Raw genomic sequence first — 18639 nt, 5'->3', positions numbered from 1 at the left:
GGGAGCCACGGGATAAATTTTACAACCCCAGTACACAGAGCATGCTCAGTACTACATTTCTTTTTGTGTTCATAAACCCTTCGTCCAGAGTAAAACCCCTTACAGCCAGCACACATAACAACTTCATGTGACCCTTGTGCTCTCTCACGCATAACTATTGAATTGTTTCTAGTGTTTGAATAAAAAATGCCCTTTTTCTTGAGATAATCCATTGTTCTATCCCTTTCCTTTACAGGCTGTTTCATGGCCTCTGTAACTTCTGTCTTATCTTTGTGTTTCCTCATCAAATGCCTTGAGAGTTTTGTTTGCAACTGTCCACAGTATGGACAGGGTCTCCTTGGCTTTTTGTATTTCTCTGGAAAAAAAAGAAGAAAATAAAGCACATCATGCTATGAACTATGAAAATAAATCAATAGACAGATCATATGCACATCAGCTACATGACAGCGATAGAGAGGAATAGCATTCCAAATAATTTAAGGCCTGGACAAGTAACTGTCATAATTCCTTCTTGTTATATACTTTTCTACCATCTATTCCTTTGGAAGAGGTATGTTAGATTTGTGGAGACCTCTGCCACATAACAAATCCAGTGAAAAGACGCCATATTTTTGTTTTGAAATAGAAATAAATAGATCAATCCACCCACTTCACTGGGTTCAGGGTTCCCTCTTCATTATAATCAAAATATGAACATAAATCGGAATAGTAACACATTGAAGTCTCATCTGAATACATAGATTGTCCTTTGTTGTTTCAGCGAAAAATCAGACAGAATGTCAAAAGAATTTTAGGTTTTTCCCCAACCACCCCTTGGAGGTATCAGTATCAGCGGAATGGTAAGCGTCATGTTTTTTACGTTGAGCAACAAAATTTACTCCAAATGCTTCACTCGACCCAGGCGGAAAAGCAATCAAGAATAGACCCAAGTCCTATCCAAAGACTAACATTTCATTTAAGTTTATTGTAGGCCCTTGGCCAATCGACAAAATTCAATTCACATAAATTATTTACAACAATCAGAAATTAATTATATCAATAATAGTAATAGAATGCAATGAAGGCAATATCATAATAATAATAATAATAATAATAATAATAATAATAATAATAATAATAATAATAATAATAATAATAATAATAATAATAATAACAGTAGCGGCTATAAGTAACAATTAATATAGTAACAAAAGTAATAATAGACTATAGTTCATAGTCATAACAATGACTTTCTTTGTCATTGAGGGAGTGAGAAAACATCACCGGCTGGCAGAACAAACAGCCGACATCAATCAAACGTCCTCCAGACCGGTTGAGCATCGGCTTCATTAATTCCTTAAAGACTTCCCCCCAACTGCCTGAACGATGCTGATGCCCAGACAACTTAATCCTGATTTATATTTTGTGGGAATGAAATATGACATGTATATGCCGGAAATATTTCAATAACAAACACACTGTTCAGATAGAAAATATTTGAGTCTTGCCTTTGTTAATTGATACAGGTAAGTTAGGAAAATAAATGCTAGTAAAAACGATCAGCAAGTTCGTGAACACTGCTTCTCAACTCGAACATATGTTTTCATCAAATCTACACACATCATGTTGTGAGCTGAATTTTAATGATCTCAGTTGTCATTGAAAGGAAACCCAAGAATTTTAGAATAAAGAAAAATATTGAACCTGGAAGTCAAAAGGGTTTGTAGCACAGCAGGCATTATCAAAGTATAATTTTAGTACCGACAAATTAAAAAGAAAATGTGCTTTTCTTTAAATGCTCCCAATCATCATATACTGTTTAGGTTGCAAGATTAATAAAAATGTTATCTACTCTGATTCTCGTTAAGTTTCCAGCTGGTCTGTGAAAAAAAGCCTTAAGCATCATAGAAATACAAAGAAACAGTTTTAATATATAGATGGGTTGTAACAAAAAAACCATTTTAACAACTTACAATACAAGCAATTTAAGTCTATTACAGACAAAAAAAAAACCCCAATAAAATAAACATGAACATTTTTATGGCTGGTTTCACTGATATCACTCACACATTGGGGTTTCAGATTCTAAGATGTCCACCCTATCAAATTTGGATTTGTGCTTGTTATGTAAATGGTAGCGTATTTGCGACGCAGCACTGCCAAAACAGAAAAAAAATGCAATAACACAAATGCAGCACCATGGAGGGGTGGAAGTTTTCTTTTAAAAGGAATGGGTAAATTAAAATTGATCCCACAAATATCAAAGGAGAAGAATGACAAAAAAATGACTCACCATTGCACGTAACACGTTGGTTTGCAAGTGTATAGCATTCGGGTTGAACCTGGGTCCCAGACTGGCAACGAGGTTCAGTCTGTGATAGTTGTGGATGAGGCTCTGACTGAGTTGGGGAATGAGCACTAGGTTCCAAAGACAATGATGTACTCAGCATTGGGTACCTCACAGAGTACGTAGAGGAATCAGACTCGGAGTCAGCAACAAAATCGGGACCCTGTATATTTTGTGGAAAAGATGACAGATCAATCAATTTATTCATGTTGACAATAAACATGAAGAGCCATTGTTTAATAATCCAACTAAACAATTAGCTGGTTAATAATGCAAGTATAATAAAAAAGAGTTGAGAAAGGCAGACATATTGTCTAAGTATTTAATATGTTCAACTGTGCTTGGATAAATATAGATACACCAACCAGGGTTTCAGTAAACCGTTTTTAACCAACTCTTTAAATCCTACACCAGGACCAACAACTACAAAACAATTTTTTTATATCACTACGATTCTGGACATATAAACGGTTGTCATTGCAACAATATGAACTTCCTAACCTTGCAACTGCAATATAGTTAACAAAAAAAGTTGATAAACATTACGATGCAAGAGAATTTGGACAAAATGCGAGATCAAAAGTATAATCCCAACAGAAGCTATTTTAATTTTTCCTGGAAACGCATCATTTTCACATTTTGTCAAATAAAAAAACAAACGACTTCAAATGTGAATGGCTCATCAATGAATATCACTTCAAAATATAACGAGGAAGGTTTAAAATAGTGTTATTGTTGGCGAAGTCCACTGCAAAGAAAAATTTTTAACAACAAAAAACTAGGAGATCTCACTGGTGTAAAACAGTGTTGTCCTTGTCCTGAAATATTGTATTGCGCCTAACAGACTGCAGGTCTCATCTTTTGTGGCAAATGTGTTTTGTCCACCACAAAATATGTTGATGTGAAGCATTTTGAGCATGGTGCCAACTGTGGATAAACGCTATACAAATGTTATGATTTTATTTTAATGTACATACTTACCACAAATGAATCATGTGATATGGAACTTTGTTCTGCATCACTTTCAGGCTCTGAGTTGGAGTCTATATAGAAAATAAAAACAACAAAAAAAAAGCTGAAGACTATCATGTGCAAGTTTTTCTCTAAACTCTTAAACAAAAAATCATGCCATCTTGTGCTGTAAAAGGATTTTTTAAAAATTATTTACCTTATGACTATTGTCCTTTGGAAAAAAAAAGAAAATTAAGTCCGAAACCTTCTGGCTATTTTCTTTAAATTTCAAGAACGTCAGAGTTGGCAAGGGAGGACGGAAATATAATTCCAGAAACCAATCTGTCTATAATCATATCCATATGATAGTTTTTCGTTCAAGATTCAGGTACAGTCCACTTAGGATAATCGCAATACCTTGGGATCATCGAAAATGTTGGGATTAACCGAAATTCAGTTTCCTGTCCACTATTTCAACATTTTACACATTTATTGTCAACTCAAACCAGTAAATAATATTCTTAGTCCACCACATACAGAGCAATTTGATTGAAACAAAAACCATATGGCAGCCCCGTGTAGATTTGTCAACCAAAAGCAGCTATGAAGCAAGCCGATATCTTATTCAGATTGGAAGAAGTTTCAATCTTTTTTCTCAACAATTCAACATTTGTCAGAGTTAAAGAGATTAGCCTTAATGAGAGACAATAAGCTCTCACCAAACTCGTTGGTCACAATGCACAGTTGTTAATCCTAAAACAAAGGATATCGCTCAGTCTCTCTTTATAACTGTCATTTATAACCTGTTGTCAAGATTATGACCAGCCCCACCCCTCTTCTATTTAATGGCCACCGATGACGTCACAAACCCATACTGCAGAGCCCCGCCCTCTTTCGACTCTAACAGAGTGGTGACACACTACTGTAGCATTAAATCCTGCTCACTCTCGATTCTTCAACCTGTCACGATTTCATCCATGATGAAATTTAATCATGATATACTGTTTGATTTCTTGAATTTACCACTTTTTAAAAAACCGAAGTTTGTTGCAATTAACCAGTGACTTTTATATAGAATTATTTCCATTGCTTAGGAAATATTGTGATTAACCGAAAGTTGCGATTAAACGAGTTGCAATTATCCGGAGTGGACTGTAATAGTATTACACATCATGACTCAAAAAAAAAAAAAAAAAAAAGCAAACTATGTGTACCTAAATGTTATTCATTTCCTCATCAAATTACATTCTTACCATTAACATCATAGATCACATCAAAAGGGTTGTCTGGATTGACAGCAAGACATTTTTCAGGATTTTTAAAGCTCAAATCTCTCTGATCTGAAGTTACAAAAGAAATAGCATATTCTCAACATTAAACTATGATTTTGTGATGGCTGTGATATGGCATACTGTATGCATAAAGCAAGATGCAAAGACAGGTTTAAGTTTAAATTATTTTATATTCTTTTCAAAAATCCATTCTAGTTTTGCCAAAATAAAATAAACACGAGAAGTGTTGAGTTGGATAAAGCTAAAACTAAAAGTAGTAGTGGTAGTAGTAGTAGTAGTAGTAGTAGTAGTAGTAAACGACAGATCTTACTCACTAGTGTGAATCTACAGTCTACAGAAGTTCCCGAATTATCTGACTCCACTTCCAAATGACTGACTGACAAGTGACAATCATCAATCGGTGTTGTGTGATTGTGATGTCTACCCTATTGAAAATCTTAAATCAACAGTGATGTAATAAGAATGGCCAATAACTTACCATTTAAATTATCTCGGTGTCTCTTCAATGATGCCTCCAGCATCAATTTACCCCACGATGCCATAGACGTCTAGTTTGGAACTCAGCAAGTGACGAAAAAATACTTGCGGCTATAGAGAGGACGTCCGTCGGCCACTCTCTCCGCAAGTCAGTTGTCAGTGGTTATCAGATAATCATTGGTTCTTGAAAAATATAGAAACACAGCGGTTCATTTAAAAAGACTCTTTTGTAGATCAAGATATAATGTTAGGTATTGCACTTTAAAATCTCTTCAGACATAGAACGGGTCAACTTGACGTCTAGACCAAATCATTTCGAAGATCGATATGGCAACAGCAACGCCTGGAATGGAGGATTTAAATGCGGCATCTGACGATTCTACTGCTATGACAGAAGATGCTCCATTTCACGACGTCGAGATGGCTTCAACTGGCATCAGGCATCAACATGCTACTCAATAATGGGTTTGATGAAGCGTTTGACTAAGAATTAAAGCTGATAACTGATAACCACCTACCTACTACTGACTTGCGGAGTGAGTGAGTGCCGAGTGCCTCTTTATGCGCGAAATTGACTAAACATACGTTTCACGAAAAAAAGAGTTACTATGTTTGCTTGTCTCTTGTCACCAAGATAAGAATCCGGACCAAGATTCGATAAATCTGTTTCTAAAAATAGATTATAATTCGTATATCTTGTTCATTCCTCAGTTCATCAACTTTCACACAATTTTATATTAGGTTTTCATTACTATAAAAATCCATATAATGCTCTAGAATTTTAGAGAAAATTTCGGAAAGATATATTGCCTCACTATTGAAATATATCGATGAAAACACTGGTACCCCTATTGTACTTTTTTCAGGCGGTCACCTTATTGACCAACGTGAAAATTTAGGCATAACTCTTCTTACTGTGGTGTTTAACAAATAACTTCAATACTATGATTTACAATTATATATCCTTGACGGTTGGGTTGACAACTTTAAACTAAAAATAGAAAAGTGAATGTGCTAGAGGTCAAATCAATAGGGGGACCGGATTTTGGTCTCCCTATTGGTAAAGTACTGTAAAATGAACTAATAGGGGTACCAAAAGTCTCCCTATCCGGTATTAATACATATATATATATATATATATATATATATATATATATATATATATATATATATATATATAATATATATATATATTTTAGAATCGTGTTTGATACTGTTTGAAATATGGTACGAAAAGTGCTCGACATGTAGTAATGGAGCGAATTATTATTCTAATATTTACCACAATGTTTGAGACAGTCTACATTAATGTTTCATGCCTAATTAGCCATCGTCAGGACTGAGTTGGTTTGTTGACTGTTGTTGTTTTTATATATATATATATATATATATATATATATATATATATATATATATATATATATATATATATATATATAATATATATATATATATATATTATATATATATATATAAAAACATTTCAAGTATAATTATGATTATTTAACTTCTAGAGCTTGAAACAATCGTTGTAGAAGTTAAATAATCAGAATTATACTTGAAATGTTTATAAATAGCTCCTTTTATCAAAAAGTTGAGCACTATTATTTCATGGTTTTTGTTTTTATAACTTTATATATATATATATATATATATATATATATATATATATATATATATATATATATATATATATATATATATATATATATATATAATATGTAATATATATATAGTACCTTCTCGATCTCTAACACTGTCAATCGTTATATATAGCACAACAATACTGACATTTCCCTGTACAAGGATTTTAAAGAAGTAAAGTAAATAATAAGATAAGGAGATAGAAAAAGAGAGCGTGTTTGTTGGGGATAGATAATATAAGGATTGGGGGGAGGGGAGGAGTTGATATAGTTGGTTGGTTATTGGAATGCGAGACTGTAATCAGTGTCGTAATATGGACATAGACTTGTGTGTAGTGAAGCACGCTTATATCGCAACCGCTTAAAATGAATTAATGGAAATATCGAATAGACACGCCTTGTCTGATTTTCCTCCGTCTTTATTATTTCAATAAAAATAACGAACTATGGATACAAAGAGATATTTTCGATGCCCCGATTAGTTTTTTTTTTTTTTTTAATATCCATGCTGTACTATAATAAATACTTAGACGTGGAAGGAGAAGGGGGGGAATTGGTAGCAGGTAGGACAGCAGAAACAGAGAAGGGGGTGGAGCATGACAAGAAGCCAAGCGTGACGCTAACACCACCACTAAGACCAGTTCATTTCTGCTCTAAACTGACTAAACACTTTTTCTGTCATATTGGCCAGAAAACTTTATATTTACTTGATATTATTATACTGATCGATCAAAATGCCTCCCCCCCCCCCCCCCCCCCCCGACATGATGTGGGGTTATGTGGTCTAGTGGTATGCCACTATATCTTCGGACTGGAAGTTTGAATCCAGCTCTAGCGGGTAGCGCATAGTTGAGCGCTTGGAAAAAAGGCTTTTTACTCATATTCTCTCACCGTACTCAGGTGTAAAATGAGAACTTGACCGTTAACAGCGTTGTGTCTGTCGGAGGAAAAAAAATGTAATATGGCCAACAGACGTCATACCTCGTCCTATATTATTTATATATGGTAAGTGTTGCTGTTGACCAGGGTTGCTTTGTAAAGCTCTTTGAGCACGTTCAGTGGATATTTATTGTGCTATATAAAATTTTGTTGTTTGTTTGTTTTTGTCAAAAATGTCCAAATAAATCATTCTAATTTGAATTTGATATATTGGAGATAAGAGATAATAGAATAATTGACAAACTGTGAGTTATTCTAATCGAGCGATCAATGGATCAACAGAATTCTGGCCAAATTGCGAGAAAAAGCGTTTTGTCCGTGTAAGTCTTGAGTTGTCCAGTCAGTGCATTTCTGTTGTTACCTTGTTAAAGACACGGGTTTTGGGACATCGCCGTGTAACGTGTATGTAGTATGTAGTGTGAGATAACAGTATTTATATTATCATCTGCGGTATAAATATGCAGATGGGTACAGCACTGGCGTGGGACGTCAGAACGCCTTTCTTCATCTAAACCAGAATTGTTTTTCTACTTATTTTCTTTCTTTTAATTTAATATTTCAAATAAATGAATTAAAAGGACAGGCCGTAAACTTGTCAAAAACTCTTAAACCTGAGAGTTGTCTGAAGACATTATGGTTTTCATCCATATTAATGGTAAAGTATTCACAGCTCAATAAATGGCGAAGGGTTTTTTTGTCATGGTACACCGAAGTGGTGGTCACTTAAGATGGCCATTAAGAGCTACTCAAGGGCCTGTTGTTAGTTGCGTGGTTTCGAATGTTTTTAAAAAAGTGCCAAGTAGACATGATTTAATTTGGAGAGAGGACCAGTATATTGTGGTCCACTGGTATGACATTCGGCTTGCCCACCTGCGGGTCGAAGAAGGACCGAGTCGGTCCTGGTTCGAGTAGAAGCGAACGAAGCAAAGCTAACCTGTAATATTTAGTCTACAAAATAATTTGAAATCCTTACACTTACAATGCAATTTGATCCATGAGACTTAACGTTATGAAAATATGCAGCGACAAAAACAGAAAACAAACAAGCAACAACAACAAAAACAATACAAAGCAAAAACAGACTGCATTATAAAAATGTCAAAATCATCTTCATCACCACCAAGAAATAGATGAAGAGTTGTTTTATAAAAAAAATTATTTTCCATTTCTATTTTCCTGAAAGGACTTATTAACTAACGCATTACACTTGGTTCAATGACCATTACTTTGATTGGTGTTGTAATCAATGAACCATATCGGACTCGGGTTAGGGTGTCATTACCCGTTATCATTATCATCCACATGTACCTTTTAGTGGTGGGAAGTAGCAGATTGCTCGTTCGTTTCTTTTCTTTTTTTTTTTTACCAAATTGGCAAAGTGGTAAGTTGTAAATGTATGTACGTATCGACGTAAGTATGACTAAGGTAGACTGTTGATCTCTCAATCAAGGAATACCTGATCGCGAATCTATTTACGCGACACAGACAAGGCAAGGATGTGACCCGTCTCGTAATCATCGGGCCTGAAAGGTTGAAGGTCACAAAACGGCAATATGTCGGGGTGAACGTGAAATTGAGTTATAAGTTTAACTTATGACATTTGTAATATATTATTATAACACACCTGAGAACAGCAACGGCTGCTCCTAATGGTTTCGTCTGCCGCTACAATATTACGGCGTTCTATCCAGGCGGCAGCAGCCTCTTACGGTTTTCACACTACTATGTTATGACGATCGACCCAATCAGCAAAGTCCGGTCCGCACTCGTGCACCATCGCGAACCTGCCCGGTAGCATCGTCACAACACACCGTTCGACGAGATGCTCTGCCGTCTCAGGTTCTTGCCCACAGCGGGTACATGTTGGACAGGTGGAAAGTCCCCACTGACGAAGCGCACTTGCTGTTCAAGTTAGGCGGAATTCGTTGTCGCAACGTGTACAAGAGAGACAGGTGGAAAATTCCCAACTGACGTAATTTAAAAAAAAATTAATGAGCAAACAAAAACATATCTCTTATTTCTCTCATTTCCTGAGATGAGAAACCCGGAGAAAGAAGGGGCCATTCGTCGCAGAATTCACGAGCAGTCGGCAAATCTCATTGACTTCCAAATTGCGGCACAAACTGTCACTTCTTTGGCCTTCGGAATGTGTTCAATTAAAATGTTGATCCCCCTCTCCCCAACGCTGCCCCCAAAAACAACATCAACAACAATAAGGACGAGGATAACAGCTTCAACAATAACAATGACGTCAATAGCAAGTTCCTCCATCACAACAACATCCCACATTTAAAAAAAGGAAGGAAGGAAGGAAAAAACACAACAAACAAACAAACAAACAAAAAAAAATAATAATAAATAAATAAAAAGTAAAGAAAGGATTTCTATAAGAAAAATTTTGACTACCTGGGGATTCCGATGTCACGCTTGAAATATTTTATTAATAATCACTTTTCGTATTTTGAACCGTCCCCTATTAGTTGAAAACACGACAGAACAACAACAGACCCCAAGGAGCAAGTGGAAGGAGGGGGGGGGGGGGGGGCACAATCTGAATGCTTGGATGTATTATAATAAATAAATAATTAATTGGAAGGGGGGGGGGGGGGGGGGGGAAGCAGAAATGTCCGGAGATGGCCATTAGGAACGAGGAACTTGCTCCAGCATTTATATCTTGTGTAATTCGAACTTTGAAGAATTCAAGTGAAGGGAAGTAACCGCATATTTTCTTAAATATTTGAAGAGAATCCAATTGTTGGACGTAAAACACATGATATCAAACTGCTAGAGCAGAACCTCGAGCTCTTAAAGTCATTGGGTGAAGGAGGGATGTGTGTAAAAGAAGATAAACGATGATCTGATTGTAGTGCGAGAAGTGCGGCTATGTGGTCTTGTGGTATGACACTCTGACACTCGCTTTCGGATCGGATGGTCCTGGGTTCGACCCTCAGGTGTAAACTGAGTACTTGGCCGTTAACAGCGTTGTCTCGGTCTAAAAAAATTGTAATATCGCATAACAGGCGTCGTGTCTCGATCTACGTATTACGTGCTGCTGTTGGTCAGGGACTCCTTGTAAAGCGCTTTGAGCACGTTTAGTAGATATGACGCTACATAAAAGCTCAGGCTTTTATTAGGGAACCGGATCCTGTATAATGTAGCGGGATAAGCTGCGCTTAACAATAAATGCAGACCTGCCAAATTGAAAAATTATTATTATTATTATTATTATTATTATTATTATTATTATTATTATTATTATTATTATTATTATTATTATTATTATTATTATTATTATTATTATTATTATTATTATTATTATTATTATTATTATCATTATTATTATTAATATTATTAAAGTATTAGTAAGAATTAAAAATTCGTTATTTTTCAAAAAAAATATTCGTAATTGGCCATGAAATGTGTCTAAAATTCATATGTAGATGTGCACTATTATTAATATTTAAACATTTGGTATTTTGCCTCTAACACATTCCTTCAATTCAAAGCACAAGACAGATACAACACATGGAACAGAGAGACAAGGTGTTCAGTTTGAAGAAGGGGAGGGCAGTAGTGAGCCTTATTTTATAAAAAAAAATTAAGAAAAATTAAGAAAAAAACAACCAACACAACTAATGAACACAAAAACAAACAAACCGAGAGCCAATATTATATAAAATAGGGCCCTACAAATGAAGTAAGTCCATTGCATTAGGCTGCTGGATGGCATTAAGCTTTGAGATCTAGTTGTCTACGAAAGGTTATTTTCATTTTTTAAATTTTTTTTTTTTTTTATTATACACCGAATAAAATCCACCTGACTGAAAATAATAGAGGAAAAAGCAGAAAGTAGAAACATTCGAAAATACAATGACAAAGAGTACGGTGGGTGAGGCAGAGTGTCTTCCTTATTATCTATGGTATAAATATATTATTATTCAAATGGATGTAAGACTGGCGTACACTGTCAAAACACCTTATTTTATTTGGACCAGAATTGTTGTTACACTATTTTTAGATTTAAAATTTCAAATAAAGATGTATTAAGAGGACGGACCCTAGATTTATCAAATTGCTTTTTCGTGCTACTCTATTTCTTCGGCAAGATGTTTCATACCGTTCCCTGCTACACAAGTTCAAAAAGAGAAACTGACAAGTTTTGAGGGATTCCCCCCCCCCCCCCCCCCCCCCCCCCCCCCCCCCCGATTTGCCAAATTATATTATTATTATTATTATTATTATAATTATTACCTATCCATATGGGAGGCCTTCCGAAAGCTCCTACATCCCCAGTATTCTTGTTTTTTATAATGTTCTAGTAGGGAGTTTGGGAAGGGGGGGGGGGGGTAACTTTTTTTCTTAAAAAAAAAAGTCTCCCCCCTCCCAAACCCCTTATTAGAACAAGAATACTGGGGATGTGTGTAGGAGCTTTCGGAAGGCCTACCATCCATATTGCTTTTACCAATTTATTTTTTTCATCATTGTTATAACCATTATTACCAAAAAGCCATTATTTACACATCTATTCCACCAATACCAGTTAATAAAGTAAAGCCAGGACTTTTATTACTCACCACTTTTACGCTCCCATGGAAATTCGAAGGCAAAATCCTCAGCAAAATAGATATCGCGTCCAAAGAAATTCGACCAGGACATTTCCAATAACAACACCGATAACGAGCTGATCGATATTACGTCAAAGAAGGACACACGTCAAACACTTCCACATCCATCCGCAGCGAAATCAAAACTTACTGTGCTTGGAAACCATAATAGATATATATTTTTTAGAAATATACAACACACTCGCATACACCCCCCTGTTTACCTATATTATTTTAAATCACAAAGCCACACATAAGACCATCTGCTCGACTATTTTTGTGTGTTCCAGATCCACGAGAAATGATGTGGAACATAATACACAAACACCCACACACACATATACTCAAACACACACGCATAATCATAATAATAATAATAAAAAAAAAAAACAATTGTCCTAGAACTATATAAAAAACGATTCGTTTTCAGGCACAAAAGTGTGGCAATTATTGTAGGTAATGCAATACTATTAAAACTACTATAATATCATTCCATCGTATTGAACAAAGGGACTTGTAAACATTATCTTTAAAAGCCGAAGAAGTTACACACACACACACACACACACACACACACACACACACAATGGCTCGATAATTCGTACAAACGTTATGAAACAACAGTAACATAATATCGTGAACTATGGGAGGATGCCAAGCTACTTTTTTTGTTTGTTTGTTTGTTTGTTTGTTTTTTTTTGAATAAATGAAATAAATACAGTCATGATGCGTGTGTCTTATCTAAACCTGTGTGTGTGTGTGTGTTTGTGTGTGTTTGTGTGTGTGTGTGGAGAGAGAGAGGGAGAGAGAGAGAGAGAGAGAGAGAGAGAGAGAGAGAGAGAGAGAGAGAGAGAGAGAGAGAGAGAGGCCATTGTCTGCGTACCCGCACTATCTTTTTTTGTTGTTGTTCAAAGGTGATGTATTTATCTTTTTTAAATATAAAAATCATAACCGTTTGGAGAACAACGCGTCTGAGACATAAAAAAAATAATTATATATGGGTTGAGGAATAACTACACAGCCTTGACCTAAACAGACTCGGATTTTAAATACGTTGGATAACCTCTTGTCATATCAATAACAGATTGCATTTACATAAGTTAGGGTTAGGCCATGCTATTCAATGGGAAAAAAAAACAAAAACAAAACAAAGTTGTAAAGGACAATAAAAAAATAAATAAATACCAATAAAAAATATGAAAAGATAGAGGTGAAAAAAAGAAGAATCAGTAAAAATAAATAAATAAATAAATAAATAAATAAATAAATAAATAAATAAATAAATAAATAAATAAATAAATAAATAAATAAATAAATAAAATACATTTTTAAAAAGGCAAAAAAAAAACCCCCCACAAAAATATGTAATCTATTCGAATTGAAGACAGACAGAATGGTAGGTTGGGAAGAGGTTGTTGGATGGATAGATAGATAGATAGATAGATAGATAGATAGATAGATAGATAGATAGATAGATAGATAGATAGATAGATAGATAGATATAAATTATAAAAACGAAAACCATGATTGATAGATAGATAGATAGATCGACAGATAGATAGATAGATGGATGGATGGATGGATGGATAGATAGATAGATAGATATAACTTATAAAAACGAAAACCATGATAGATAGATAGATAGATAGATAGATAGATAGTTAGATAGTTAGATAGATAGATAGATAGATAGATAGATAGATAGATAGATAGATAGATAGATAGATAGATAGATAGATAGACAGATAGATAAATAGATAGATAGACAGATAGACAGATCGACAGACAGATAGAGGATATGGATGAGTGAAAAGGCGAATGACATTCCGGGAAAAAGAAAGTACAGATTACTATAAATGTATGTAGACATATTGCCGAATAGATGAATGGATGAAAGGGTTGATTGATGTGAATACGGATATTAATTGTAGATCTCGATAAAAGTAAAAAAGAGAGACACCAACAGGGCGGTTTTTTGTTATGCAGTGTACTTTGCTTTACCCCCTCCATTCAAAAACAGCCAAACGTTAAACAGTTGAACGCATCAGTGACGATGACTTGAACTTAACACTCAATCCTAGAGATTTTTGCTACTTTTCAAAATTGGAAAAAAAAAATGTATTAAAAATGAGCATGTTCTATCTATCTAGTTTTATTCAACTATCATTAACAAGTAAAAAGTTTTAAAAAAAAACAAAAAAAAAAAACCCATTAGCTTTGATACTACGCCTCTGATTTGTATAAGAAAAATGTAATGAATTAATAGGCATGGGGTAAAAGTAACCCCGGGTAAACTACGGATATAGTCGGTGTTAGGGTTGAGTGAGTTAAAAATGACTCAGCGTCTGTTCCCAAGCGCCCAGAACAGCATATTTTTCTTATATCGACGTTTATGAGAGGGGGGGGGGGGGGGGAATCCCTCATGCAATTCATTTTTTAAAAATGTTTTCATGACGTCAATAACCGACTACGTTATAAAGTAAAATCCATTATAATCACCACACATGATTTTATGAACAAGCATTGTCAGATAGAGCCCCAACCTTTAGACACTCACAATACTTTATCTTCAAAATTATCAAGGAAACTTACTTTTCTGATACAGCTTTACAAACCGAATAATGTCATAAAAGATACTGGTCAACCAAAGATTACAGATATTGTATTATTTGCTAGACAACAATACATCTAAAAATAGCATAATTATGTCATCACGAGTCATCGGTTTATCGCACACTGGGTGTCACGATTGAAACAGAATGATACAAATGTTTACATCACAACAGGGAACAAAAATGTGATGTCAAAAAGCTGGTTCCTATCTCATTGGAAGAGTAAAACACTCTTCCAGAGGACTGAATACATACCAAGTGTAATTGATCTTCTGAGTTTCAGAATGATGGCCTCTTATTTTCTAGTCCAAATATATGCTTGTCAATAAAGATCATCCATCCTCGTTTTTTTACGCCCCGTAATCCTTAGAATCTGCCTATACACCTGGCTACTAAAGTCATTATACCATCTCATGATTCCAATATACAACCTATTCATTATTAGCCCTCCGAGGGACTGTTTACGTACATACTTCCAAGGATTTTGGAACCGGAAAAGAAGGTGTGACGTCACGACTTTTCTTCCCTGTTGGGGGACAAACATGAACCTTTTAATTCAAGGATTCAAAATTGAACACACACACACACCAAATACCCACAAACCTTCCCCCTCTTCCTCTCAGGAGATCCAGCGTATCCTGATCTACCAGAGGCAATCAACAAAGTTGATCTTTATATTTGGGGGGGAGGGGGGGGGGGAACAAAGAGACGCAAAACTGAGTGGGGTGGGGTAGGTTCTAGGTTCAACTAAAAACTTGAGATCTCCCCCAAATTTTTATTTTGTTTTTTAAATATAACCTTTAACAAAATTGGATACAGTGATTATTTTCACCAATTATCCATTCGTATTTTGGTTGATATTGCGAATCCGGATGTTGGTTGTATGGGACGGCGAGGGGGGGGGGGGGGGGGGGTGTGAGGTGGTAATCGGAATTTGGCAACATTTTGGACACTACATACTTGCATATATACCATACCTATCAAATTTGTACAAATGACAGTTCTGATGAAATAGAGATTGATAGATAGACAGTTTGAATAGACAGACTGACTGACAGAGAGATAGATAGATTAGATAGACAGCTCTAGAGTAAACCTATATCCAAGCCACTTGGTGAAAATCACTCAAGTTCAATGAGTATTGACGAAATATGACCAAGGGAGTTAATCATGAAATAAAACGGCACGTTTCTTGTTTCTATATTATCAAGAGTAATCTGTACAGTATAACGAGGATAATTAACATTTAATTATGCCCCCCCCCCCTCTTTCCTCCTTAAAAGATATATATATATATATATATATATATATATATATATATATATATATATATATATATATATATATATATATATATATATATATATATATATATATATATATAAGCGCAGATAGATGGATATGTTAACTATGATCAAGCTACTAAGTGATAATCATACGCAAGTATTGATGAAATATGATATAGGGAGATTATCATTATGAATAAAACGGTACATATCTTATTTTTATTTATTATTTACTAAACTTGACCTCACTGGACAGATAAGTAAAATTCTTCTCTCTATTCCCTCCCCTGCCCCACTCTTTCTCTTGCATTCCCAAACCCCTCCCTTTCTCTCCCCCCTTCACCCCTTTCTTTGTGTAGATGTTAAAAAAAAATGTATAAATAACAAGATTATTTCAATCACTCATTTTGCCTATTTACGCCAATTCCATATATAAACAAATTGCAATGCTGTAAAAATCTAATAATTAGTAGAGCTGCCCAAGATAAGATATAAGAGGCTTAAAGCCATGACCCCTTTTAGAGTTTTACAGTGAACTTGATAAAACTATATTATAATAGACTTTTACATAATTTTTCTTTCATTCTATAATGTTATTCCCATTTTGATCTAGGCATTTTTTCCACCCCGACAAGATGGCAAAATTACCAACCCTATTTTTAAAAAAAAATTTCATTGTAAACCTGACCTCCATTTCCTCCAAAATACATGATATTGCATCCCAAATAATAATAATAATAATAATAATAATAATAATAATAATAATAATAATAATAATAATAATAATAATAATAATAATAATAATAATAATAATATATGGGTTTTTTATATAGCGCCTTACCCCATATCATTGTGCGTTATGATTAACCAAAATCACAATCAGTTCCTAGCCTACCCGATCTTATGGATTGTGGAGACATTCCAATGACAGAACTAGATATAGTCAAACAACATGACAGTAAATATGCTCGAGGTTTACCTAGTTTAACTGAAACTGCGTGCACCCATCATGTTTTTGTTTTTGTTTTGTTTTTTAATTTTCTTATAAACTTCAAAACAGTTGACATATAAAATCCTATACAGTTGCCTCAACTATATTTTTTTATGTGAATATTACAATATTCATTATCAGTTGAAAAAAAAACAAAACAAAAAAACAAAGCTCACAATACAGCACAAAGTGTTGAAATCATTCAGAGGTATTTGTTGGGAATTCATTGAAAATTGGCCATAAAACTTTTTTGCCCAATCGCACACTATTCAATGACTTTTTAATAACTGCAGAATTTATGCTTGCATTTGTAACACCACATCATTAAATTTAAAAAAAGAACTGTAGCCAACGAGTAACACAACACATTTCAATAGGATTCACATGGATATATGTCAGCCAACAATATTCAAGGTCACACATCGTAACGAAAATATACAAATATATATACAAATATGATGAACACTCACAAATATAACTGAATTGAGAATCCAACAGCAAATCAAACAAAGAATTCCACGTAAAGAATATGACAAAACAGGGGATAACTCCCCCCCAATAAAAATAACAATTTCAAAACAATTAGTAGTGCATCAAATAACCATAATCAAACGCAGTGATCTATCTTAATTTCAAATTTAAACCGAGAGGCACAAAACTCACCATCCTTAAGATGTTTAACTGGCCTAGGGGTTGTTGAGGAACCCAATATTAAAAAATTGCTGCTGTCACCACCAGGTCCATCTGAAACCAGAATAACGAAATAATAAATCAAATGCAAATAAATAAAAAATACCAAAAGTTCATGTCTTAAGGTGAAAAGAAAACAGAACCCCCCCCCCCCCCAAAATAAAAACAAAAAACAAAAAAAAACAAACAAACAAAAACCAATGCTAAATGCTCAAAAGGGAATCTTATGTTAAACATCCACATTGGGTCTGCCATTGTAGAAAATTTCAACATTAAAGACCAAAGAATATAAATAAATAGATAAACATTGAAATATCAAAAACTTTACCGAGATCAAGATCATGGAAAATTTCCCCTTTAAGCCTGTGCATTTTTAGATGGGACAATCAATCAATTTTACCTGACCATAGAGGAAATTTGCACGTTTTAAAAACATTTAAATCAAGAATGGAGACAAAATATTGGGAATGTCTGATAATTAAAATGATGAAGACAACGCAGCAACTTTTAAAAATATCAATGGATGGAAGTTTCATCTCCAAGAAAACAATCAACCTATTTGTGACGAGCGATTTTCTCTCACTGCGTGATTTCTTTATCATTCGTCAGCGTCTCGTTTCAAAACCACTTCAAACCTAGTGGACGAGACATATAATTGATTAACTCCTCCAGTAAGATAACCAAACATGGACAGTCTTTCTCCAATAAAGCTCCAAATCTTTCTAACGGAAATTTTGGTCGTTAGGTGGTAAACATTTCCATTGTATAACGGAACACTCACTTTCAGCTTAAGGCTTATTTACCTGTTCAAATTGTCTGCCCATTGTA

The 18639-nt window shown here is 34.5% G+C and overlaps 2 protein-coding genes across 4 annotated transcripts in view; both read right to left on the bottom strand.

Annotated features, from left to right (window-relative positions):
- LOC144963455 (uncharacterized) overlaps positions 1–5586 on the bottom strand; it is a 10787-nt gene extending 5201 nt beyond the window's left edge. Inside the window, exons 1-5 of the mRNA XM_078897538.1 lie at positions 5048–5586; positions 4531–4617; positions 3308–3369; positions 2273–2489; positions 24–355 (exon numbers count right to left, since the gene is read on the bottom strand). Coding sequence (XP_078753664.1) covers positions 24–355; positions 2273–2489; positions 3308–3369; positions 4531–4617; positions 5048–5111 — 762 coding nt within the window. The 5' untranslated portion in view covers positions 5112–5586. The remainder of the gene's footprint in view (positions 1–23; positions 356–2272; positions 2490–3307; positions 3370–4530; positions 4618–5047) is intronic.
- Positions 1–18639, bottom strand: part of LOC144969483 (phosphatase and actin regulator 2-like) — a 126830-nt gene that overhangs the window by 100503 nt on the left and 7688 nt on the right. For all 3 annotated transcript variants that reach the window (XM_078908611.1, XM_078908632.1, XM_078908626.1), the window contains exon 2: positions 17785–17865. Coding sequence is in view for 1 of the 3 variants with exons in the window: in XM_078908626.1 (XP_078764752.1) it covers positions 17785–17865 (81 nt within the window). In the remaining 2 variants the exon portion in view is untranslated. The remainder of the gene's footprint in view (positions 1–17784; positions 17866–18639) is intronic.

The sequence above is a fragment of the Berghia stephanieae genome, chromosome 1 (genome assembly GCF_034508935.2).
Source record: "Berghia stephanieae isolate SIO BIC M18660-M18661 chromosome 1, UCSD_Bste_1.3, whole genome shotgun sequence".
Taxonomy (NCBI): domain Eukaryota; kingdom Metazoa; phylum Mollusca; class Gastropoda; order Nudibranchia; family Aeolidiidae; genus Berghia; species Berghia stephanieae.
This window is presented reverse-complemented; position numbering and strand designations above follow the sequence as displayed.